The following is a 25,840-nucleotide window of genomic DNA, read 5'->3' as shown; positions in this document are numbered from 1 at the left end:
AAATCCATCCCTGGCATGGGCAGCTTCCCTGAGGAACAAATTAAGCCCATTCAGCTACGGAATAGGCTTTGTACCACAAATACGGGCGCAGGGAAGGCACACGGGGAGGAGCTCCCTGTGTTTGTCCTGCTCAGCAGCTCCCAGCACATCTCACCCCAGTTCACCTTGGCCAACATGGCCACGTGAGCCAGGGCTTTACAGAGCTGGGGTTTACCCTGAGCTTCACAAAGCTGAGTTTACTCTGGCATGGGATGCAGGTGAGCAGTCCCAGCTCAATCACATCTGGGGAAGGCTGTAACCAAAACCCGACACCAAACCCGCCACATGTGCCACAAGAGGAGCTCCAGCCTGAGGAACACCACGTCCCTTTGGATGTCACACCCTGGCTCCATCAGGTGAGCTCAGCAGTGCAGTCTGGAAGCATGACCAGGCTAAATTTGCAGGTGAGTTACCTGAAGGAGCTGTAAATTATTTAATCCTCGCACTGAGGTGCAGCTCCAGCTTTTGCCTTGCCTCCTTCCTAGCAGGAACAGCCCCTGCCAAGGCAGGGTGAGAGAGGGCAGAGCTCACCAGCTCTTTCCAGCTCCCACCACAGATGAGGAAAAAACCCATTTAAGGCATTAAGGGTGAAAAAAAAGTCAAGACAATATTAATTTGAAAAATATAAAATTTTAATAAAGGCTACATCTCTTAATTACAATAATTATTGTACCAAGTATTTTTTTTTAAATGGAACTCTTTATAATGCATAATTTACAGTATAAGTAGAACAAAATGCCATGGCAAAAGTCATGAGTACAGGACTTGTAATAAAAGGCATAAAATATATTTGTACATAAACCCCTTAAACAAACAAGGGAAAGCTTGAACCCTGAATATAGGGCGACGCATGGTCTGTAACACCATGCAGGCACAGGTACTGTACTGATTAAATTTAAAAAACACTAGAGATAGTGTATTAATATTTCCACCATACATTTTCTACAATATATACAGACTTACACAAAGTAGCAATGGCAAACAGAATGCACAGATTAACTTAATCAACACAAAACCCAACTGTTGAAATGCAAGGTCTTTCTCGGGAAAGGGTTGTTCTGCCCCCAAAACCCCACCCCACGGAGCTCCAGAGCCTTTGCCCACATCTCCCACGGCCTCACATGGGTGTTCAAGGCAAGGCAGAGAAAAACCCAACTGAAAAAAATCCCAACCAAACCCCACCACACAAGGACTCACACGCTCTACACCGAGCTGAACACGCCCTGTCGCAGTTACACAGCCTCAAAACACAAGTAGTGCTAACATTGAACAGCTAAAAACCATAGCTCTGTGGAATCCACATGGCCTTTGAACCTCGTGGTGTGCTAAAGATGGACATAGGAATGGGATGGCTCCTTCTACAGCTCTCCCAGGCTCGGGGTTTTGCTCTACCTTGGACACCACTGAGCAGCACAGCAAAAACCTCACCCCACCGAAATCCATGGACAAAATAACCTGTTGTTGTTGTTATATTGCATCTAAATAGAGTTAATGTTTAAGACCTTTATTTCAAATTAGAGCAGCATAGATTAAAATGCACTGGTCTCTAGATGAATGGTAGGACAGTATTTTTATTTTGTCTTTTATTATTATTACTATTAATATTATTTCTTTAGGAAAGTTTTATCTTCACTCGGAGAAATACTGGGCACAACCTCACTCCTTCCCTCCTCCCCCTTAAAAAAAAAAAAAAATCATCACGAATGCGCTCATCGCCAAACTGCTAAATTTTAGATAGTGGGAAAAACGTAAAAAAATAAAATAATCCTTCCTCCCCTCACCCCACTTCCCAGCCCCTCTCTTCTCCATTGTTAAAGCAGCATATCCAAAAACTGGACTTGGGGGAAAACAGACTGTTCAATAAATATCAATAAGGATTACTGTTAAGGTAAGCTATACACAGTTTCTCTTAGTCCATAGATTTCAGATCCCCAGGAAATCATATATTATGTATGGAAGTCTCTCAAACACGGTCTGCATCTCCAAAAGCCAACAGTGGTCATGTTTCTAATAAATAGTCCAGGGTTTTTATCATCTCAGTACCAACTCATGAATAATAAATGCCATTTTTTCCTCTAAGGCTAATTCAGCAAAGTCTTCGTAGACTTCACTTTTTTTTCTTCATTGGTTCAAAACTTTTCCTTCAGAGTTGTTTTTTTTTTCTCTTTCCTTGTCATCACTACTGTTGTGTGTCCAAAGACTTTTCCAGCTTAACTTTCCTTAAGAAGCACAGATGCCATCAATCAATCCTTTCCACTTTCCCGAGGATCCTTCCTTCGTACATGGGCAGGATGGTTTCGTCTTCCCAAACCTCCTCAAACACCGCGCCGCAGTCGAACTCGTCGCTGGCTTTTTTGAAGTAGTATCTGTGGTAAAGAGAATTAAAACACAGTTTAAAAAAAATCAAAAGGTAAAAAGCAAAGGATGCTTTGCCAGTTCTCCCTCCTAAGGATGTTCCTCCAGGAACACCTCAGGGGTGCTCAGGTCCGGCGACTTGAAAGCATCCCAAGGGCCTCAGGGATGCGATGGGACAGAAGGAGCAGGACTGTGAATGCTCCTCAGGGGTGACAACAGCTTCTCCAGTGAGTAGATTACACACACTGACAGTGGATATCCCCAGCCATAAAGAAAATTAGAAAGCACAGTGATTTCTGGTCAAATATCTCATTTAAAAATAAATAAATCGGATTTCAAAGCCAAGCATTCTTAAAGTTCCCCTCTCTCCCCACCTTCTTTCTTTCATGTGTTTTCTTGTTTCAAAGCTGAAGCCCAACATTAAAATTAGCAACTGTTATTAAAAGGATGGATTAAAAGCAAACCATCCCAGCTTCCTGCAACACAGGAGCTGAAACTCTGCGGTGTTCCCGCTGGAAAAAACATCCCGGACTTGGAACAACCCCGTTCCCGGGTCCATGCTAAGTGACAGAAACTCCTGCCTTTGCTTCCCGAGGCTCTGGAGCAGTGGGAGAGCCTGGTCCAGCCCCTGGGCCGTGACACAGGGAGGTCAAGTAGCAGTGTCCTGCATTCCTGCTCTTTTGCTCCGGGTCGTTAGATCATGAAGCCAACGCTCCCAGAGACAAAAAGCACCCCCACCCCTCCTGTGTCAAACAGTAAGGACCCCTCTATTATCCTGAATTAGACCGTTCAGCTTCTTGATTAAAGGTTCCTTTTATCCTGTTTGGAGCTTTCTTCCTTCTAAGGCTGCTTAATTGCATATGCACAAATGAAGGGCTTCCATTCAGAGGGGTAGCATTTAGGGAGTCTGTCCGTCTGCCGACGAACACCTCCTTGGAGATGCCTGCTTTCCCTTGGAAAAGGGCTTTGCCATCTGATTGCCAGGGATGGAAAATATTCCATCAGATGGATTACAAAGAAAAATATACATATATCTATTAAAAATTTTTTTTTTTTTAAATTAACCCCTCCCCTGTAGTTTCCAGACAACTTGGGCTGGCAGATGCTTGCCAGGGGAAAAGGGGTTTGTAATTATGATTTTCTTTAGGATGACAAAGGAGATCAAATGAAGCTCACTTTTACTACTAAAACTGGAAGAGCCACAGCAGGGCCTTGGAATCTGACATTTTTATTTAGTGACTAGTTCTATGGCGCATTTTTGAAATAGTCACATCGCCCCGCAAATCTCTTTATCTTCAGGGCACATTGAAATTATCTAGGTAGGTGAATAAAAGATCCCTCTTCTTGGTCAAAGAGATGAAACCACCTCCAATTAGTCCAGGTATGGTTAGGATGTATTTTTGTAGTCATTCCAAGCAGAATTGACACATGTTGCATCTTTAACGGCTCAGCAAGGAAAAAACACATTATTTGAGCCTTCAGAGCCTACACTCATGGAAGTCAATGGCCCACCTCCCACCAACTTCCATTCTGCAGGTCAAGGCCACAATTCCCCAGGACAGCAGTCTTAAAATAAACCCAAAAAAACCCAAGGAAAGTTTGAATGAATTACAAAGAACTTTCCCTTCCCTCTCCCCTGTCCAGATAACAGCCGCTCTTCCCAAGAACTTCCTCCCCAAGCCCAAGCCCTGGCTGTGTTTACAAAATTTTTATTTGAGAAAACACGCTATGACCTTTTACATAATTACAACCTTATTTCACAGAGAAACGGGGAAAAATAAGAAAAGGAGGAGGCAAAGTAAAAAGAAAAAGAAAAATCCACCCCCACAACATCTTCAAACAAGTCACTCTGCTCTTATTTGCTCAGCAATGGGCTTTCCATTGAAACGCATTTTATGTGGCAAGCTTTGCTCCGGTTTTTTTTTGGTTTTTTTTTAAATTTTATTTTTTGGGACATCTGGCACCAATCGAGGCGCGCGGGCCCGGCCTTGCAGCTCTGTTTTGAACCACTGCCATCCCCAGATTACCCGACACCACCCACTTTTTTCTGTGCCTGTATGTTTGTTTTTTGTTAACGCCATCAGTATTAAATCACTGCTTAATTCCTTCTTTTTTTGAATTTTTTTTTCAGAGGTGGGGGGTGGGGGATGGAAAGCCAAGGCTGCGCTTCCCCGGCGGGGCTCTGGCATCGCGGGAGCCCGAGGTACCCGCCTCGCAAACTGATCCAATCAATAAAGAATTTGGAGAGTGGAGCATTTCTGCATGTCTTTGTGCATTAAATGAAAGGCAAGGGCTTCAAAGACATGCTTATTAAATGTGCCTTAAAAAGAAATCAATGCCAGATGTGACCAAAGCAGCCTAGTTAGTGCCTCCCCGTAACACACACGCTACTCCGGGCACTGCGGACCTCTCCCCTGAAGGTCACCCGCAGTTTCACTCAAAGTCCAGCCAAAAGTCAAAACTGAGATCAAAATGATTCCCTGGAGGTACACACATTTGTGTAATTAGTTTCACCTTGTGTCTGTGCAAGATAAAATACTGGGCACGTACCCAAGTTCCTTTTATAAATTTCTGTATTGTCTTTACCCAGGTGTAAAGGGGTGAGATCTAAGCAAAACATTGTTTCATCCTTGTCAGTCACTTAAAAACATTTTCTAAAGTAATTACAGTCTGACAAGGCATAAATAATTGCACCTGGAGGGGCTTTTGGGCCACAGAGGTTTTAGGAGCATAGCCCCACACTTGGGCATCACATGAAAAATGTCACAGAAAACAAACATTAAAAAAAGCTAGGGTTTTTTGGGGGAGGATGGGACTACACAGCCACTGGGCAGTGGCAGAGCAGCGGTGAGGCCAAGGAAATTGGTCTGCAAATGAGGAGGAGCACAGTGGGAGAGGCTTTAGGGGCTGGAAAATGGCACAAGAGTGGCAGAAGCCCAGGGACCATCCTGCAGGATGGCCAGGTTGGGTGTACCTGCAGGTTGGTGCCATCCAAGGGCAGCTGGGTGGGCTGCAAAGATGGTTTTGGGAAGGAATTGGAATATTTCAGCCCCACTGTGCAACAGCCATAGAGAGACCCCAGCTTGGCATCCCCCAGCCTGGGAGTGCCCAGGGTGACTGACCTCTGGGCTGTACAGGCGGACTTCCCAAAGCTAGAGAGAGGCCACTGATGGGGCAGCAAGCTGGGAATTCATTGTACCAAACCCAAATGACCATCTGGAGGTTAAATCAGAGGCTGCCAGTTACAAGGCAAGACACCCAGCTCTCTGAAGCACCACCAAATTCAGTGCAAATTCAAAAAAAATAGCTGGAATGGCCCTCTCCCGCTCGCCCTGCAGGAGAAGCAGCCAAGAGGGGATCCCAAGAGTGCCCAGATCCACTGGGAAAGGGCAGCCAAAAGGAGCCAATGTGAAGCTGTTGCCATGGGAACTAAGCAGAGGAAGCAGCAAACTGGTTAAACTGGGAGATGGGAGCTGGAAACCAAACCAGTACGGTTTGTTGGTGTTTCTGAGGAGGAACTGGGTATTGCTGGTGGAGCTTTCCCTGCCAGGCAGAGGCTTTTTTCCCCGCCAATGAAGAGAATAGTGAGGGAGCTCCACCTCCATGTCCCTCAGCAGCACCATCCCAGCCCATCACTGACCCCATTTATGGCCACACCATTGCAAAATCAATCAAAAATTTGCTAAGTAAACAGTAGGCAGCAGAGGAGGCCAGTACCAAGATGAACGCTGACCCCAGCTTGGAATCTGAATCCCAGTGCTCCATGCCTTTGCCACAAAGCCATCCCAGATTTCCCAGTATTGGAGCTTTATGGAGAAGGGCTGGGGCACAGGTCCTAACTGGGAACGAGGTTGGGGAGGCAGGGAGGAGGTGGCCCTGCAGCCAAGGCACCTCTCTCCATCTCCACGTTGCTCCTAGTTTGAGTGAGAAGAGACTAAGAAGATCCACAGCCTCTGAAAATCCAAAGTGTCCGGGCAGCAGCCCTGCAAAATACCTGCTGATTCTTTTGACTTGTTGTAACACACTAAAGAACAAACAAATCACACATTCTTACCTGTAATTTCCCTTTTTGCTCAGCTGTTCTTTAAAGTGCCCAAGTGTCAGGCTCTGGGCCTTTAACATCCTCCTGTAGGGAATTTCTTCTCCACAAAAAAAATAGGTGACAACCAGCTCACCAGACTGAGAGGTGTGAACAACTGGCAGTTTCTTTGGCTCCTTGTGACTGCAAAACAGAAAACACACACAAAACCCTCTATTTTTCCATTTGAGAACAGGCTGTTTCACCACACTCCAACCAGCAGTGGAGTTGGTGAATGCTGTCAGAAATACCCTGGGTGTGACCTGAAAATCAGATATTCCTGTACTGCCTGGGAATTTGTTGGGATGTGTTTACACAGCCCTTTGCTGATTTCCACAGTGGGAATCATGGAATGGTTTGGGTTGGAAGGGACCTTAAAGATCATCTGATTCCACCCCCCTGCCATGGGCAGGGACACCTTCCACTGTCCCAGGCTGCTCCAAGCCCTGTCCAACCTGGCCTTGGACACTGCCAGGGATCCAGGGGCAGCCACAGCTGCTCTGGGCACCCTGTGCCAGGGCCTCCCCACCCTCACAAGCAACAATTTCTCCCTAATATCCAACCTAAATCCACCCTCCTTCAGCTTGAAGCCATTCCCCCTTGGGATGATGGCACGGCAGAGACCTCACACCATCTCATGGATGAGGGAGCTGAGGGATGGAGGTTGGGCTCACCCTCCCCAGCGAGCCCCAGGATTGCACACCCAGGGTTTTAAAGGCTCTTTTCATCTGCCCTCACACAAAACATCTCCCAAGCTTTCTCCTCATGCCCAAACCCACCTGCAACCACCAGGCCAGAAAGCAAACCCCCCACCAGACACTTCATCTCAAGCACCCAGGTAATCTTATTTTTCCCAGTGAGGCTAAAATTAACTGGATTCTGCCATTTGCACCCAAGCAACGCTTCTTAAAGAATGATTAAAACAATATTACCCAGCAAAATGGCAACACTCTAGTGAATACCATGCAGCCAAATCTACAACTGCTTCTGAGGCAATGTACACTTGGGATGTCAAAAGGTCACAAAGTGTTAGTCCGCAGTAATTTAGTCTTCCTAATTTGTTCTAAGTCTTTGTAGAGTGGTTTCAGAAAAAAAGCTGCTAGCAAAGACAGCTGGTGGACTTAAGGTCAACCAATTAAAAATGAAAGGCTCTAGTCAGGTGGCTCAGTCTGGACTTCAAACATTACTCATTGCTTAAGATGAAGAGGGTAAGAAAGAAAACTTTAATTATTTAGGCCATTTTAGACCTCTCTGTAGCAGATTTCTTGTTAAAAGAACCATCCTGTAATTAGACTAATCCAATCTTTGTCCACTTTACAGGAATGCAAGTTAAAAAGAGCCAGAGACAAGATTTGAAAATGTTTTGTTCTTTAAGAAGAATGTTTGAAAGACGAAATTTCAGATACAAGAATTTCCTCTCCTTTCAAAGCACAATCCATTTAATGAAAATATAATTATGAGATATATATATATTTATTTCCCAATCCTTTCTGCACGTGCAATACTCACTCTTCTGTCATTAGACTTGCATTGCAGAAAGGGGTGCTTCCCCCCTGAATGGCAGCGGAGTGGTTTCGGTCCCTCTGCTGATTTGAGGTCGAACATCTGAAGTGGGGAGGGGGAAAGCAAGTGGGGAAGAAGTGGGGGGGGGCGGGGAAAAAAAAAACAACTTTAAGAAAAAAATTGTTGAAATACAATCTTCTTAATTGAAGTCTCCTGTGGGTCGTTAAGTTCGCTCTTTGTATCAAGCCTCACATGTTGTAAACAATCAAAGGAAGAATTAAAAATGCTGTGGGCTAATTTATCCTTCCATACCCAAATGAACGATAACCAGTCCAATTCCCCACTTGGTATGTAGCTGGAACCTATCCCAGAGGAAAAACGGGCAAATTACAGCCATCAAAAGAGTGGAAGTAATAGCCTCAGATTCCAACTATTTGTGCTGGTGCAGGGTACGGATGGAACACGAAGGCTCATCCTCCAGGCTCGGCCAGGCCATGCCACCACACATCCCCATGGCTGACCCTCTGCCTGGACGGGCAGGACACATCCACGTCCACCCACCAGCAAACCTTCCCCAGCCCCGTTTGTCCCCACGGCGGGACGAGGAACGTCCTTCCCGTGGCCGTTACCGTGGCTTCTGCGGCTTGGAGACCTCGGCCAGGCGGCGACACGCTTCCTCCAGCTGGGCCAGGGTGTTGGGTGGCGTCAGTGGGGGCATGGCGGGGTCCTGCACGAAGGGGTGGGCAGGCTGTACCCCACGCGGGTGGCTGCCTGTCCCCCACGGGTGGTGGCGGCCGGGGGCCCCCTTGGCACAGTCGGAGCTGTAGGCCTTCTTTGTGCTTTGTGTGCTTGGGGAAGGGAAGAAGTCGGGTTAGAAAAGCTGGAAAATATGACTTTAATAGCTGCTCCTATTCTGCTTGCTCCCTCTCAAAAGTCTGTCATAACATGAAAGGAGGTTTATTGCCAAAAACATGACATTTTTGTGGTTTTTCTGGTTCTGCGGAACAGCTTTTATATTAAACCGGAGGAGCAAAGAGTCTCATTTGTTTTTAGCGATTGTAAAAATAGACAGCCCATGTAATATATAAATATTTACCGGGAGCAATATTGCTGTAGACAGCTGCATATTTACCTATGGGGCTTGTGCTTATTTTGTCTCTCGCTCTCCAGCATCCACTGCCAGACGTTCTGCGCCCGATCCGCTTCGCCCCCCGGGAGCTGCACCCCACCAGGATTGGGCAGCCCCCCGTCCCCAGCCACCGGGGCCACGCTGTCCACTCCTCGGCCTGGCCTCTTCAGCAGCGTCCCCGTCCTGCTGGTGGCAAAAAGGGACGATCCCCTCGTCAGCCCCCATCCCCATCAGCCCCACCACAGCGGGATGCTGGGTGATGGCTTGGGGCGGGTGCAATGGAGATGCTGGTGACTTACCCGAAGGGTTCCAGCAGAGGGAGAGGGGGGTCGGTGTTTTTGGGGTGGCCCTTGCACTTGGGGTAGCAGTAATAGTCGCCACCCGCCGGGCAGCAGCACTGCACCCGCTGCGCCGCCTCGGCCTCGATCTGCTCCTTCGTTTTGGGCACGGTGTGGTGGTGGATGTAGTGGTGGTGGACGTGCTTGGTGGTCTGCTTGGTGATGAAGCCCTTGCCCACCAGGGCGCAGGTGGCCAGCGAGGCCGTGCCGGGCGGCAGCTTGCCCGTGGGCAGGCGGTCAGGCGAGCGGGCGCGGGGGCTGTGCCGGCCCACGCCGGGCGATTGGCAGCCGGGGGTCTTCAGCACACGGGAGAGGTGCTCGTCCAGGATGGCCTGGGGGTCCTCCTCGTAGCTGCCCGAGGGCAGGAGCGACAGCGGGTGCTGGGGGTGCTGGGGGTTGGCCATGTCCCGACTGCTCTGCAGGCTGGTGGGGAGCTCGGCGCCCTCCTTCTCCTCGTCCTGCCAGACAAGGGATGGCAGGGAATGAATGGAAGGGGCCGGGAGCTGGCAAGGCGCGCGCTGGGATGTCCCCCCTGCTGTCCCGGGAACCGCGGCGCGCTCCCGCCATGGGCAGGGAACGGCCCCCTCCCGCCCAGCTGGGTGGCACGCGGAGCTCTGGGAATGCTAATCCTCCTACCTCCTTGATCTGCTGCAGCCTCTCCTCCAGACAGTCCATAGTCTCCTGCTCCTGCTTCAGCTTCTCCAGCCGGGAAATGAGCTCGGCAGCGAAGGCAGCTGGCTCCACCGGGGTCATCTCCTTGGGAAGCCGGTGGGTCCTCTACAAGGAGCGGGGACAGAAGGCACAAGGCAATGTTTAGCGGGTGGCGCGGGGCGCGGGCGCTTCGCCGCTGCGGCATCGCCAGCCCCGCTACGCTTGTTGTGTCTCCATGTTTGGATGAAAAGACAACCGCAACTAGGCATGGTCTGCTCTGGATTTTTATGAGCTAGTGCTGTGGCCTCATGGAGTGACATCCTCCCCACCAGCGTTTGCCTTCGGCAGGAGCAGTTGGTCGCACTCTGAGGAACCCCGCTTGTTCTCTCTGTAGTACAACCAGCCCATCAGTAGCTACTCTGAAGTAGAAAATCTTCAAAGACTGTTGTCAAACATCAAAAAAAAAACAAAAAAAAAACCTCTGAGGTGGGAGGGAGAGACTTTAACTAAAGGAATAAAGTGAGTATAAACAGAAAGGAGTTGGAAATTAAAAAAAATAAGATGGGGGAGAAAAAGGGAAAGGAGGGGGAAAAAAAAAAAAAGAAGTCAAACGGTTGCAGATCAGAGAAGTGCTGGTAATTTATTTCCTGGCTACACACTGGGCACCTTTGAGGTAGTGTTGTCTCAACAGTGTCCTAGATCTCTTCCCCCCCCTCCATCTCTTTGTACAGAAAATGAAGAAAGCTGCTGCAGGCTAGCAGTGCTACACTGCTGAGCTTGGCTGCCTCAAGCAGATCTATCAAGGGAAAAAGGGAACATCTCCAAATCAAGTGCAGAATATAAAAAGGCAAAACGTGAATTTCTGCCAAAAGAAGCAAACATGGCAGGAAAACGGGAGGAAAGAAAAAAAAAAAAAATGGAAAAAGAAACCACCCACTTGACTCTGCCCTCCCTCCTGCCATCCCCATGCACCCCACTCCTCACCCCCACTCTCCCTCTTTTCCCCCCCCCGAAAGCAGAAAGCTGAACTGCCAACTCTTTCACATACTACCCACCAGATGAGGTGGGGCCTCTCTCCGGCAACCACTTAGCTCCAGAAATGATGTGAGGGTAGAAAAAGGCCACTCTGCTGGAAATTGTCACTCTTACACAAGCTGGCTCTATTCAGCCCCTGATCAAAGCACTGCCTTACAGAGAAAGTCGATTTGCACGCCCTGGGACAAAATAATCTAATTTACAAGCTCAGGCTATAGAACTTTCTTTAGGAAGGAAGGGAAAAAAAAATACCAAAAAGAAAAACCACACAAACCACCCCCCCCTTCCACCAGAAATATCATCTATGACTTCTTGCTGCTTAAGACAGCAGAAAGAGGAATTTTAGCATATTAATCTTAAGACAAGATAAGTTTATACTTGTCTGTGTAAACAGTTTATTCACTGCAGGAATCGAGAGGCTGCAAGTCAACAGAATTAGCAAGTCAGCGAGTTAATTTTCAAGAGCAGGGCAGCGCCGCGCATCGGATCCCCTCAAAGCCAGACATGGATCTGCTGCCAATTCTCTCTTTCGGGAGATCCTGCTCCCTCCAGCTCACAGACACCCAGCTCTTGTTGGCGATGTGCATGAGGCCAAGCCCTGCTCAGCACTGCAGGGGTATCACGGTGGCGGCCAGAGCCAAGGCTCCCACAAACAGGACATCTCCACTTGGGATTTAACCAACAGGACAAATTCAGTGCCCCTGAAAACTCCTAATTTGCAGCTGGTTTCAGGAAGGACCAAGATGTGACTGTGCACAAGCAGGGTTTTGGAACAATGCTGAGGGCACATGGCTCCTGCCCAACACCAAGCAGCACCTCTCCTCTGGCATCACCCTGGGATGGAAATGCTCCCCTCCCCTGCTCCCAGCCCCAGCCTTTCCCATGGCAGCTCCCGCCTGGACTCACCGGAAAATGAGGTAGAGAAACTTGACCGTTGGCCTTGACGCTCCGGTGCATTTCCCGCTGGAGCTGCTTCTTGCTCCCAATTCTGTACGGGGGGATCCCATCTCTGCACATGGAAGAGAGGCCACTGTCAGCTGGGGCTGTCCCCATGCTCTGAGATACTTCTGCATCCCCTCTGGAACCACCCAGGCAGCCGCAGGCCCTCATTCCCAGAGGTGCTGAGCCCTCTGGATGTCACCTGAAGCCTCAAACATCCGGCGGTGTGGGAAATGCCTGTGTCACCAAAGGATGCACATGGATGTGCAGTAATTAAGCAAAAGCTGAAAAGCTGAAGGCAACTCCACATGGGCAGACGTCCAAAGATCCCATCAGCTTCACTTCCAAGGCTCTTCCGACACCAGGTTTCTGCTTCTGACCTTTAATTTTAGCTTTTTCCCCATCCAATTATGCTCTCTAGGACCACAATGTTCCTCAAGCTCTGGAACACCCTGTGGAGTGCTGGTACAGTGGAAACAAGGAAGAGGTTGAGGATGGATGGCCATGCAGAGGCTGCTCCCCAACTCTAGTCCCATTTAAGATCCAGCATGTTTCCCCAGCCCTGAGGCTGGCTGGCCGGCCCAGGACACCGCAAGGCGTGAGCATGGCCATGGCCTGTCCTCTGGGCACTGCTCCCCACAGCCACCCCAGCTCCTGCCTGGAAGCCACAAGGAGGGACCAGGCAGGAGCTCAAGGCTCTCCAGTGGGACCAGCCCCCTGCACATCCCACTCCAGGGATGTCCCACAGGGCATCTTCACCCAGCCATACAAAAAATTACCCGTGAGGACAAAAGGGCCTTGCACAGACAGCAGGGCCAGCCGAAAGAGCATGCCTGGAGATCCTGAATGTCTCATTCCACCACTTCCTTCAGACTGCCTCAGTAACCTTGATCTCTGGTGCCATCCCTTTCATCCACCTGCCCCCACACCTGACTCATCTCCTGAGAGGAGAAAATAACTCCAGCACAAGGAGGAGCAGACAACGCCGGCCCCACGCTGCTGCCAGAGGAGCCAACGTGGCACAATGTCCCTGCATGTCCCCTCCTGTGGCCACAGTGATGGTGGGCACACACTGGCACACAGGAACACCTTCCCAGAGACACCACGTCCCTCCCCTGGAGGAGGATGATCAGATGCCACCACTCAAAGCTTGAAGCAGGCGATGGCAGAGCTTTGTGAAGATCTTGGCCAAAGCCTTCAGTTGCCATTAAATTGCCTTAATGAGCAAGATTAAGCTGTGAAGCCTGGAGTGAAGGATCAGAACGATCTCATCTTAATAAACTTGGAAAAATCTTGATAATAAAAACGAACATGCTGGGAGGCCCTTGATGCCACAAGATGAGCACCAACCTCCTCTAGACACAGTTTTTGCGCACATGTAACATGGAAAGCGAACGGAGCTGATTGTCCCCATGTCCCCACTGCACAACACAGCACTCCAGCAGCTTTCTGGAGGAGCAGCCCAGCACAGAACAGCCAATACAGCCACTGGTGGCCACCAAGCACCTCTCCTTTGCCCCATGAAGCTTTTCAGCTCCACAAACCCATGGGGCAATGGGGCTTGGGGCACATGACATGTCTTAGTTTTGGGGGAGGATGGGGGAAAACCAAAATCTAAGGTGAAAATCAAAGCACCTGTACCTTCAGAGATGTGTTTGTTAACCAGGGCTTCCCGAGACAAGGGTCTCTTAGGGACGACCTTCGGCAAAGGCAATGCCCAGTAAAACAGGCATTTCAAAGCTAAGTAAAAATGCCAGCATGAGCACATGGACCCATGGGATGAAACCCATTAACACACTCAGTGGAAAAGGAGGTGTTCTCTGTCCATGGAAGTCCAAGAGGCCAGATGGGGAGGAGCAGGGAAGCAGCTGTGTGTCCACCCCAGGGATACAACCAGGGAGCCCTGCAGCCCTCCCACACTCCCCACCTCCCTCCAGCTCTGCAAGCATGAGATGCTGTCCCCAACCCCTCTGCTGCAGCACACATCTTCCCTGTGGGGTATCCCCAAGTTCCCAGCTCCACAGATAACATCTCTGCCCAAAGGGACAGTTCTGGGACAGGCTATGGAGCAGGAGTGGGGACTCACTTGTAGAGGAGGAGGAAAAGCAATGCTGACCCGACAGTGTGGGCTCCTCACTTTAAGACTTGCACTCATTCAGGTTGATACAGAAACTGCTCCTTTCCCCTAAAATTCCTCTGGTTACAGCTGAGAGCCCCACACCAAGCCTCCAGCTCCCTGCTTCCACAGCCCTGCCTTGGCAGAACAATTCTGCAACTTGTAACAACGTGCAGAATAAAAAACAAAAATTAAAAAACCTAGAGGTATTTCTCTGGGATGGGAAGGCTATGGAGCAGCTTGGGGAAGTCAGCCTGGGGAAAGGGAAGGGACTTTAGCAGCCACTTTGCTGTCTAAACCCTCTCCTGGAAAACGGGGTGAAAATGGACAAGGCCAGGGTTGACGAGGTGACCAACAAGTGACCCCTGACTGCAGGAGGGACAGATGGATGGAGCTGGAGCCAGGATTAGTCTGGCAAGAGATATGGGGGGCAGGGGGAACTCTGATGCTGCAGCAGATCCCCTAAGCAGGAGAAAACACCCTTGAAATGAAAGGGCTGAACTTGGCCAGAGGTTTTGGGGCAGGCCAAGGGTTAACCCCAGCTCTCCAGATGCCACCTCTCCCCCTGCTCCAACAGCCAACATTTGCACTCACTTTCTTGGCTACTAAAAGCTTCGAGCTGAAGAGCTACAGAGTTGAGGCACTAAATAGTAGAGTTTAATTATAAACATTTCAGCTAACCAGGCTGGGGCTAAGCCAATCTGTTTCTGGGGGAAACACTAGTTTGAAGTCTTCTACCCAGTCAGCTGCCATTTAAGCTGAGCCAATTATCTTAGCCTTTTGACTCAGATGTGCCTGACCTAACCTGAATGTAGTTTTACTGCTGCTTTGAAATATCAGACTCATGCGCATATGCATTCACTCCCATCTTCATTTGGCAACGGCTCTGAAACAAGCCTCTGATCTTGCCAACATCAAAAGCCTGGTTTGTAAGATAAGGTAATATTTGAAGTTTGCTCAGCAGCATTCCCCTGTGTCCAAAGTAAATCCATAAATAAGATATAAGCAAATAAAAAAAAAATCCCCTTTCCTTCCCCCCCAATCAAGAAATGGAAATAGAAATTTGCATGATGTTTTGTGGCTATTACAAAATATATAGGGACAGACTGGTCCCTGGCTTCTGGAATAAAATCAAAAAGGCAGATAATGCAATATTTGGAGATTTCTCCTAGTCCCAGTGCAGTTCTGACTTAGATTTATTAAAAAAAAAACCAAAGCTCCAAACTCACTTTACTGCTGTGTCTGACAGACTTTTCCAGAACAAGTTTTTCCTCTTTAGTTGATACCAGTATGAGCCAAAATAACTAATTTGCATTTGCACTGCTGGAACAGAACAAGCTCAGGTCTCCTGTTCCGGGGGATAAAACCTGACAGGCTGAGCACCCGGGCTCACCCAGGGTGGCTCTGTGCCCCCAAAACACTCCCAACACCTCCAGCTCTCAGCAGAGCCGGTGCCAGGAGTGCCCGCGAATCCCAGCTGTTCTACAGAGATGCTGGCAGCAGCCCTTCTCCTCTGCAGAGGAAGTTTTACATCAACCTTAACTTTAAGCCCAGCCTCCAGAGCTGCCAGTTTACCTCTCCCACTTCCAAAAGCACCCAGAACCCAGCCCGCTCCCAGCCCCAGGGCCAGAGCGTGGCCCTGGGGGTGCGGGGGACGGGTTGTGCAGCAGGAAATCTCCCTTTCTGCCACCCCCGGGCCTCCCCGCCGCCCCCCAACCTGGAGCTGCGGGCAGTTTAATCAGCCAAGCTTCCCCAAACTCTCACAGCCTGCGCGGGCCATTGTTACGGCAGGAAAAAACAGGCAGCTCCTTTCAGGCGCTGCTTTATGGGGAGCTCCTATTCACTTGTTCAAGCAAATTTCAAAGCGGGCTGCTGCCCTCTCATCCCCGCTAAGCTCCCCTGGACTAACAATGGGCTGAAAGCGATTCAGTTAAGCCTTTCATCCACCATGCACTTTATTTCTCACTCAGTGCTCTCATCTGTATAAGGCCTACAATTGGCATTGCTGTGAAGAGAGGGTATAATCCTAGCCCTGTGAATCCCAAGTGACCCTACACTGGTCCAGAAATGACTAACCCAATGAATGCTCTGTTGACACATGATCACATACAACCAGAGCCAGTAAGAAGAAATAAAGAAGTCACCCTATGATTCAGCTCTTTTATTTAATGCCAATATTGTTCAATAAGGGAATCTACTGGGACAACAAGCTATTTTTTCCGTAGTATCAGTTCAAAACACGCATGTGCCTTAAAAAAAAAGAAATAAAAAAGAGCTTTTTTTAATGCATTGAGGATTTTTGGTAAATCCTGTTTTCTGTTGCGTATCTTCATGCATGTTGACTTTAAAAACCCAGCATGAAAATCTCTCTGAGGAGCACACAGGGACCACTGGACATGTCTGACACAGACACTGGAGAAGTTCCAAGATGAAAGACCAGCAATGCAGCACTCTGTTTACAGGTGGGCTTTTCTAGAGCACCTGCACTTAAGTGAAGATCATGAAACACTAAGAGCAAGATCTGCCTTCTGCTCAGCTGAAGAAAATGGTCCTTAGGAGCACTGAGTCTCACTGTCCCTTCTACAGAAACAAAAGCCCCACCTCCCTCCTGCTGGGGAAAGCGAACTGACAGTCAAACCTTGCTCCCAGCTGCACACTCCTCAGCAGCCAGGAGAAGACACATCCTGCAATTCCTGGGCTCAGCCACAGCATTATCTCTCATCCCTCTATGCTCCTGAAACACCCAGACCCAATCCATGCAGCTCATCCAAAGGGCTCTTTGAAGACTGCCCCAGCCACGCTAGACGAGCAGCTATTTGCCCCTTCAGGTCACTGGCCCTATTAATGTACATTCTGACATTAATGAAGAATGTTAATTACAGAAAGTACTTCCTACAGGAAGTTATCTCCTTCTCTTTGATGACTGATAACTAGTTAAGGAAGCCTGGCCTTAAGACAAAGGCTCAGGGAGATTCATTCGCTCCTTGGGTTAGTCAGGCAGCACCACGGGCCAGGGCAGAACATGTTTGCTCAGCTGCAGTTGCAGAATGGCAAGGAGGGATTCATTATTTCCCTTCATCCGATACCTGAGGAAAGAGAGGCTGCCATGCCCTGGTTGGGGCACACAACTCCTTTGGGTCGAGCAGGGTGATGACCCATCACTCCCCTAAGCCCCATGGAGCATCAGCACAGCTGATTTACAGGTGTCCCATCCCAAAATGTGGCCAGCACCAAATACTCACACGCTGCTGTCCGTCATCGACATGGAGTCGTCCGTCAGGGCATCGCTGGAGATCTCGCTGTCGTTAGCACTGGTGGCCGGCGCGAAGACATAGCCCGAGTTCACATGGTAGGGGTTAACGGGGTCATTCCTCTTGAAGGACCTGGGACAGGCAGAACAGGAATCCAGTTACCAGACAGTCTCAGGCTTCATGGCAGCACCATCCTTATGAGAACCACACTCACCGCCTGCTCAACCTCTTCAGAACCAGCCAACCATCTGCTGCTCAGACCTCAGCCAGCACACTGCCTAAACCAGGATGCTCTGTCTAAACACACCCTGAGCCCAACTTTAAAGACTTTTAGCATCTTCTAAAGCACTCTAGAAAATCCCAGGAAGCATGTCGACATCCTCTGATACCCTGAAAAACTCAGTCCTTAAGGCTTGATGCTGCATTGCTGAGGTCAGCAGGAGTTTTGCTGTTGGCAATCCAAGAAGTTCACAGCTCAAGTCCCACTGAAAGCCATGAGGAACCGCTAACAAGGATTACTTCTACTCTGAAGACAAGGGTTAGGATCCCTTTGGGAACACAAGTTACTGATATCTGTGTTGCCTGAACCAAGAGAACTGCCTGGAACTACAGGAGCAGGACCCCCACGTGTCAGAGGCACAGGGCACGGCCGAGATCTGCTGTCCCAGGCTCGGCCTCCCAAAGATGGATGCCACCTTCCTGGCACTATAAAAACACACAACAAAAAGTCCCTGTTTTTAGGAGAACCTCCTACTAATGTTTTTTTGGCATAAAGTTGGGTGGGGAAGAGGAGGATGGATGGGGGAATGTGAGGAGAGGCCAGCAGGTTGTATTAATGGGCACATGGGCTACTGACCCCCACACCTCTGGCTTCACCCAGACAAGCAAACCCAAAGCCAAGCCTGGATGTTTGAGCTGAGCGCCCAGGAGCAGTCCTGTGAAAAACTCATGGGCAGTGACACGGGCTGTGATGGAGCAGGGCCAGGTCAGCATGGCAGGGTCACTGCAGGGGGGGGGTCCTGGGCATCCCCCTGCCCGCTGCCTCCATCACTCCAACTTCCCAGCCAGGATCAATATACATATCCTGGCAGGTGATAAGGGAATTATGCAGGGAGGTTTGAAAGCCGCATGTTAAGGTGCACATTTTGTTCCTCTTCCAGGGCAAGATGGGGTTGTTAAGCTTCTGCTTTTGTATATCAAAGCAAAAGGCCTTGTCATCTGATAAGGACTGCTGATTTTAATAATTAGGGCCACTTACCCAGGACTTGGGGGCCTAAGGAATGTGCCAGCAGGCTTGGCAGGTTTTTTTTTTTATGGGCTTTCCATCTCCCTGCCCCCCTGGGGCTGGAGGGGCCAGCTGGGTTTAAGTGACAGCAATGTCCTCCCACTTCCCTGCTCTCCATCTCCATCCTCATCCCTGTGTCCCCATCACCCCATCCTTCCTCCCCCAGCACCAAAAGCAGGAGCCTCAGCACGGCTTTTAAAGGTTTTTAAAAAATAAGGGGACGGAAAAAAAAATTGAAAAAGGAGGGGGAAGGCTGGTGGGGAAGATGGGCCTCTCTGGTATGAGCAGCGTGGGGCTGGCTGCAGGCAGGTATTCAGCCCAGCCGGGGTTGCATTCCTTTCCAAGGAAGCCAAGGCATTTCTGATGGGGAGATCAAGATGTTAAAAACTATAGATCTGGGAAGAAGAAGGAGAAGAAGGGGAAAAAAATGAGATAGTAAGGAATGCCACAGGAAAGAAGTTAAATCTTCAAAGATAAATTAATTCCACATGTGGGTGAAGGCAACGTTATCCTGCTGCTACTACAAGAAAGTTCCTCTAAAAACCATGGAGTCTTCTGCTCTGGATCAGGGGGATGTGCAGTCCCAGAAACCCTTCCTACGCCCCTGGTGGGCTTTTGGGTCAATGTGTAAGGGATGCAGCTCTTCCCACTTTTTTATTTGAAACCATCTCAGGTCCTGAGACTGCATCTGAGGACCACAAGGCTCAGGATGCTCCATGAGGCTCAGGGGTGCAGGATGCTCCCTAGCACAGGACCAGCACCTTGCTGGGAGGTGTCTGTCAGTCACCCCTGTCACACCCAGGGGGTGGATCTGCCACGCTGTTCTCACAGAAGGATTCCTGCAGAGGCTGAGCTGGGGGCGGAGGCAGCGGGTCCGTATGGGTATGGCACAGGGAGAGGAGGTGTGTCCAAAGATGTAACTAGAGAAAGTGGCCACAACTAACTCATCTTCCCAGCAGGGCTGCAGCATCATTCACCTACCAACACCTCATGGACAAAAAAAAAAAATAATAACCTCTAAAGGGGTATTTTTAAAGTCCTCATCCCTGCTCCACATCCAACACTGCCCCACAGAAATCTCCCCATCCTTTCAGAAAACCAGTGGGGGCTGTTTTGATATGTTTCATGTTTTTGGGGGGTTTTTCCCCTTTTTAATTTGACCACCTTACTCCAGTAATTGCACCCAGATGCATCAAGTTGCCTGTGAGGGTTTTAAATTCCAGGGAAAGCGGTGGTCTCCTGCCACAGATGCTGCACACACAAACACAGCCCAGCTCCAAACTCAATATGCAAAGTGTTTTCAGCTGTCAGGTAGCAGTTGCTCTGGAGCTTCAAGGAGAATGTCTGATGTTTCTCAGCCTATTCTTATCTTGATGCGATGACACACAGCATGTAACTCTCTCTGCTATGTTAGGCAATGGCCATATCAGAGGTATTATAATGCCATGAAAATTTCAGGGGGGCTGCTGGTTGTATCCCCTGTTATGAGGGTGCAGTTTCAGAGTGCAGGGGTGTTTTTATTGTCAGATTGCTTTTAGAATAAAAGCACTTGGGCAGGTCAAACCACAGACTTACACACAGAGAGAAAAACTGTACAAGGAGCAGTTGGAGGCAGCATTGAATCTCATTAAGTATTTTCTTGGGACAAACAACATTAGGCAACCATGGGTTTAAAAACACTAACAAAAAAAGAAAAAAAAACACACATGCACAAACCTGAAAAAAAAAAAAATTTAACACAACTATGTTAATCACAGCTTCCACGCTCTAATTGTAGAACACTGCTTTGAGCATAGCTTTACAATGGCATCATTTACTTTGATAATTGAAGCCAAACTTAGTTCCAATAACTTCACACACAAGGAGCTGCACCAGCGGGTCCTTTCACAGGCCAGGAAGCACTGGGAGCCGGCAGAAGGCCATCTGCAAGGCCCAGCCTTCCCCCAGCAAGGCCAGCCCCACTGATGTTAAAGCCTAATGGGAGGCAGATGAGTCCACCTTGGGCTGAACAAACCCATGTTACCCCAGCGGCACAGCAAAGGAAGAGGCGCTCTCTGTGTACACAAAGTCGTACGTGATAAATTTAGAAGCGCATATAAATAATAGCTGGAATTCCTGGAGCATGGGGCCAGGTCCAGCACAGCAGCGGGAGGAGGCCAGTTTTAACCACACCACAGCCCAGAGGGGAGGGGAGTCGCCTGGGAGGACAAGAGGGAGGTCCTGCTTTTAAAATATTCCCTGTATTAGGGCTCCAAATATACAGCCAGCAGTTTGCAAGTGCCTGCTCCCCAGCCAGGTGCAAACTCTGTGTTTTCACTTGACTTCCCCTGTTCCTGTCCATCACCGGCCCTGGGGCCAAACAAAGTCTTTCAACTTGTCCGGTTCCTGTGGTCTCCCCATTTGCCATGGGTCTGGCCATGACTCCGTGCCCTGGGATTCCCAGGTGGTCTCCTATGCAAACACCAGGCTGGCCTGAGATTGCTGCGCTCCCACTGTCAGGTGGGCTCAGCCCAGGGATGCCGGCTTTCGCTGGGATAATCACATTGAAACCCACCGAAGCGAATGGCCAGAGCCTGCACAGCCTTTCAAAACCAGAGCACACTGAGCAGAAATTCCTTAATTCCAACATACACATGAGGGAGGCGTGGTTTGGCCACTCACCAGGAAAGACTTTGTGCAAGCTTCAGTTCCAATCCTAGCCACGATCCTAAATGCTGAGTGATGAGAGATAACCCATCCATATGCTCATCAGCTTCGAGCACATGCACGCACAAGTGGCTTCACAAACGGGAGGAACTGAGCAGCATCTCAGCTTGACCTCCCCTCTCTTTGCATTGAGATCTCTTGGCCCCATGGAGAGCAAAAGCTCCTGGAAATTCAACAGAAGGTGATCAAAGCAAAACGCACTACCTAATGTCCTAGGAGGGTAGATCTGACATGTGAGGAGCAAGCTGCATTAATCCCTGGACAAAAAAAGAAAAGAAAGGGGGGGGAAAAAAAAGAAAAGGAAAAAAAGCCCAGCACTAATCAGGCAAGCAGCCACGGCGCTGGAAGAGCTCTCCTGGACAAGGCACATGTGGGTTTAGCAGGGCCTGCAGCTCTGGTAGAACATACAGCCAAGCCCTTCCAGCTCTGAATCCCAACAAAGGCTCAGAGATAAAAGCATCAAACATCCCCCTCCTGGAAAGCCAGCGAAGGGCAGCAGTTCAAACCAAGTTCTGGAGAACAGCAGATGCTCAGGCAGCAACACTCAGGCACGAGATGAGGATCCCAAAGCCCAAGTCCTCCACAGACCAGCTGCCAGCGCTGCCCCCCCGCAGCCCCCGGCGGGAGGGGTCCAGAGGCCACGCCGGGATGGAGCTCATCCCTTCTGTCCCCACACCCAGCACCTCATCCCTTCCCGCTGGCAGGACAGCCTCCAGCACAGGGAGAGGACCAAAGAGGGCTCTGGCTCCGGAGCACCCTCCCGGGCAGGGGGGACCCTGCCAAGCACCCCACGGCACCAGGAAGCCCGGCACAGCTGGAAGCTCTCCGGGGGCAGGAGAGGAGCGCCCCAGCAAAGCCTCCCCGGGAGAAGCCCGATGCCCTTTGATGTCCATGAATCACAGACACACTCCCAAAATTCCTGTAAACGACATGTCAAACACTCACCATACCAACCCCCAGGCTCCCGGGCCGGCGGAGGAGAGCGCACATCTGCAGCAGAGCCCTCTCCTCTCAGCCCTGATTCAACAATCCACATTTATGGCAAGGGTGGGGAGAGGAAAGAATACATTTTCAGAGGATTATACAACTCATCATTTGCTCATCAGAGTCTCTCCTTCCCATCCCCCACTGCACTTCGAGATGGCTCTTACTCTCCTCACCCTCACACTGCTGTGCCATCAACATGTCCAACAAAAGAGAAGGCTCCGGCAATGCAGATGCACCCCAGGACCAGGGCACAAGGACAACCTGTCTCCACACAACGTCCCCACATCCCTATCGGCACCACCGCCTCTTAAGGAGTTTAACTCTGAGCTCATGGCCAACATGAGAGCACCAAAGACCTACCAAACATCTGTTACTCCACACCTGGAATGCCTCTACCACCTTAAACACTCAAATTTTAAGTACCCTCCTGTATGCACTGGCTCAAAGCCACCCTAGATGGCTCTGACATGACACCAACACCCCATGCGATGGAGAGGCTGCACATCACACACACAGAGTCAAAGGCAGATTCTGCCCAAGTTGCAGAGTTTGATGCAGTCAGTGCACACATTTCCTCTTCCACGACCGCACAATTGCTTCCCACATAACCAACAGCGTTAAACACCGGTTGACGGTGGAGCTGGGGAACTGGTAGGTTACATTATTCATGTGTCTCTATGATCCACTCCACTACTGCTCTTAATAGGTTTGAAAGTTGAACCAATAATTAACGTATGTCCGGAGGACATAGCTGCTATGAAGTTTTTGATCTATAAAAGAACTGAAAGAGCCAATAGGGCTTCAGAGCACAGGATCTTGTTTTCCTCTGTAGAGGGGGGAAAACCCCACGCTCAGACAACACCCCACAAATTCCAGTGTTTGGAGGTGTGGGGAAGCAGCTGTGCTCCCAGCCCTTCAGGAAGCCCAGCCTGCCCTTGATACCCATCCCAACAACCTTCTGAAAAACACTCTCAAAGTCCTTAAAAGTTAAAACAAAGCACAATTTCCAGGGGTTCCCTTACCTGTATCCGTTCTCAATCGTTTCCGTGGCTCTGACATTCGCTGTAACCCTCAACATCTTGCTGGATAGTCCAACTACCGAAGGCAAGATTTTGTTTTTAAAGTCTGCACAGCTCCATTCCTCTTCTTCATTCAAGGTTGGGAGATAGCCACAGACAACTTTTAAGCTCCCCAGTCCATTGCTGTTCATGTAAGCAGGATTCTCTCCTCCACTCCGTACATATTCGAGGTATATATCAGAAGTTAAAAACATCTGGTAAGCATTTTCCTCCATCACAGTCTGAATCTCAGTCTGTGCCTGATCAAACATGATGGAATCTATCTGCTGCTTCTTGATGCTGTCCCTTATGTAGGTCTTGGTAGCAGGTTTGAGCTGCTTGGAGACGATGCTGTTGTTCTCGATGTACCTTTTGTAAATAGCTTTGGCTACTCGTAAAGTTTTGGTATCCTTAAGGTCCATCTGCCTGAAGCCATTGCAGGCAAACCAGAAGTCTAAGGTATCCACACATTTTTCCCTTTCCAGAAAGGTCCGAAAAAGATAGGCACCATCTTGATCTCCCAACAGGGAATGCAAGGATTTGGTCCATCTGGCTAGAGGGGAGTCTGGGGACGCGCTGCCCTCCGGCTCCCCGAGTCCGTTCTCATTCCTCCGCGGGGCAGGAGGCACCGGCATGGCCTTGAAGCTTTGGCTTTTGGGGAGAAACGAGCTGGCGAGTTGCAGGCATGGTGCTTCTCCTTCCTCCCCCGGGACAGGGGGTCGGGGGGCGTCTTCCCTGAAGCTGCTGCTGGGGTCTGGGAGGTGGGCGAGGACCACGGCGCTGCTCATGGCTCCGGAGTTCGCTGGGGAGAGGGGCTCCCAGTTGCTTCAGGAGCTGCCTTGCGCCTCTGCCTGCCTCTGCCTGGAGTCAGCAGGGGATCCTCGGAGCCTCCTCTCTGCAAAGGGAAAAAAAAAAAGGGGGGGGGGGGAGAAAAAAGGAGTATTGATCTAATCAAAACCAGATCCTCCCAACATCAAAGACAAAAAGTAAACAGGCTTTTCAACTCCTCACACACACACAAAAAAAAAAAAAAAAAAAAAAAAAAAAAAAAAAAAGGAAGAAAGAAAAGAAGAGAGGGAGGCAGGGCAGAAGGAGCGCGGCTCTATCGCCAGCCCGATCGCGACTATCAGATCCGCTCCGCTGAACTCCCGGCGCACTTTTAGCGGGGCCGGGGCTGGCGCGGGGGTGTCCGCCCCGGCATCTGGTTTCCATTTGCCCCTCACCCCAGCCCCGCTCCCCCCGCGCCCCCTCCGCCCCGCGCTGCCGGACACGCGTGTGTCCCGTGTGTCCCCCCTCCGCGAGGAGCGATTTTGGGGCGCTTCTCTGCAGGAATCAGGCTGGAGCAGGGACCCCCCCCCCCTTCCAAAAAAGCACCCCTGGGGGTGGGTTAAGGCGAGGAGGCCGTACATGGGCGCTGCGGGGCATCCCGGGCCCCCCGCATCCCCCCTAGAGCCGGGGACATCAACCCCGGCTCTGGAAAAGGGGCAATAAATGGGAAAGGGGGGGTCGGAGGAGGGCAGCCCCCAACCCGGGACTTCCCGGCGTGCAAAATAATAATAATAATAATAATAATAATAATAATAATAAACCTGCTCCAGAAATGGCGACGGGCTGGGAAGAGGGAGGTCGGAGCCGGAGCTGGGGACGGGGGGGGGAAGGAAAGAGGGGGAAAAAAGTCTGGAGTGACTTGGAGCCTCCGAGCCGCGAGCAACAGCCGAGCCCGGGCGGGCACGGGCAGCGCGGAGGCTCCGCGCCCGCGGAGGGCGGCAGCGCGGGCACCCCCCAAAAATATCAAAAAAATTTTAAGAAAATAATTGAAATTAGGGGAAAAATCCGTATCTAAAGCAGAAGAAGCGGCGGCCGCCGCCCCCGAAGTTGCCACTCACCGCCGAGCCGGAGCTCGCTGCGCGCCCGCGGCCCCGCCGCTCCCCGCCGCCGGCAGCGCGCAGGCTGCACCCGCTCCCCCCGCCGGCCTTCCTCCTCCTCCTCCTCCTCCTCCTCCTCCTCTCCTCCCCGGCAGTGCAACCGCATCGGAGAGCATCGGGAAAGAGGAGGGTAAAGGCGGGGGGGGGCTGCGAGGGAAGGAGCCCACTGCGATCCGCGCCTCCCTCCTCTCCCTCCCTCCCTGGTTATTTATTTTATTTATTTTAAATACAAAAGCGCAGGTCCCGCCCCCCCCCCCTCCCTCCGCCCCCCGCCCCGGGCTCCCCCCGCAGCATCAAAGCGCAGCCCGGCGGAGCGGTCCTGCAAGGGCGGTAGCACACTAAAAAAAAAAAAAAAAAAAAAAAAGAAGAAGAAAAAAAAGAAAAGAGGCCGAAAACAGGCCCCAGAGAATTTTTAAAATTAAAAAGGGAAAGAGGGAGAAGCCGG

At 50.3% G+C, this 25,840-nt stretch overlaps 1 protein-coding gene across 1 annotated transcript; it reads right to left on the bottom strand.

Annotated features, from left to right (window-relative positions):
- Positions 1-1,264: 1,264 nt before the first annotated feature.
- AXIN2 (axin 2) lies at positions 1,265-25,434 on the bottom strand. Its single transcript, XM_082293814.1, has 11 exons — positions 25,357-25,434; positions 23,435-24,365; positions 17,426-17,566; positions 12,035-12,137; positions 10,079-10,219; positions 9,404-9,900; positions 9,108-9,287; positions 8,605-8,823; positions 7,982-8,077; positions 6,449-6,616; positions 1,265-2,405 (listed from the first exon to the last, which is right to left on the bottom strand). The coding sequence occupies exons 2-11, from the start codon at positions 24,256-24,258 to the stop codon at positions 2,279-2,281; spliced, it is 2,496 nt and encodes an 831-aa protein (XP_082149940.1). The 5' UTR covers positions 24,259-24,365; positions 25,357-25,434; the 3' UTR covers positions 1,265-2,278.
- Between the last annotated feature and the right edge of the window lie 406 nt (positions 25,435-25,840).

The sequence above is a fragment of the Coloeus monedula genome (assembly GCF_965178545.1).
Source record: "Coloeus monedula genome assembly, chromosome: 19".
NCBI classification, from domain to species: domain Eukaryota; kingdom Metazoa; phylum Chordata; class Aves; order Passeriformes; family Corvidae; genus Coloeus; species Coloeus monedula.
The sequence above is the reverse complement of the archived record's forward strand: the minus strand, read 5'-3'. Positions and strand labels throughout refer to the sequence as shown.

Excerpts from the sequence above, each read along its gene's own strand:
- AXIN2 (XM_082293814.1), bottom strand. The coding sequence starts at position 24,258 with ATGAGCAGCGCCGTGGTCCTCGCCCACCTCCCAGACCCCAGCAGCAGC. Across the intron at positions 8,824-9,107 it reads AATAAGCACAAGCCCCATAG|CACACAAAGCACAAAGAAGG; the intron begins GTAAATATGCAG and ends CCCTTCCCCAAG. Across the intron at positions 2,406-6,448 it reads AGCAAAAAGGGAAATTACAG|ATACTACTTCAAAAAAGCCA; the intron begins GTAAGAATGTGT and ends TCTTTACCACAG.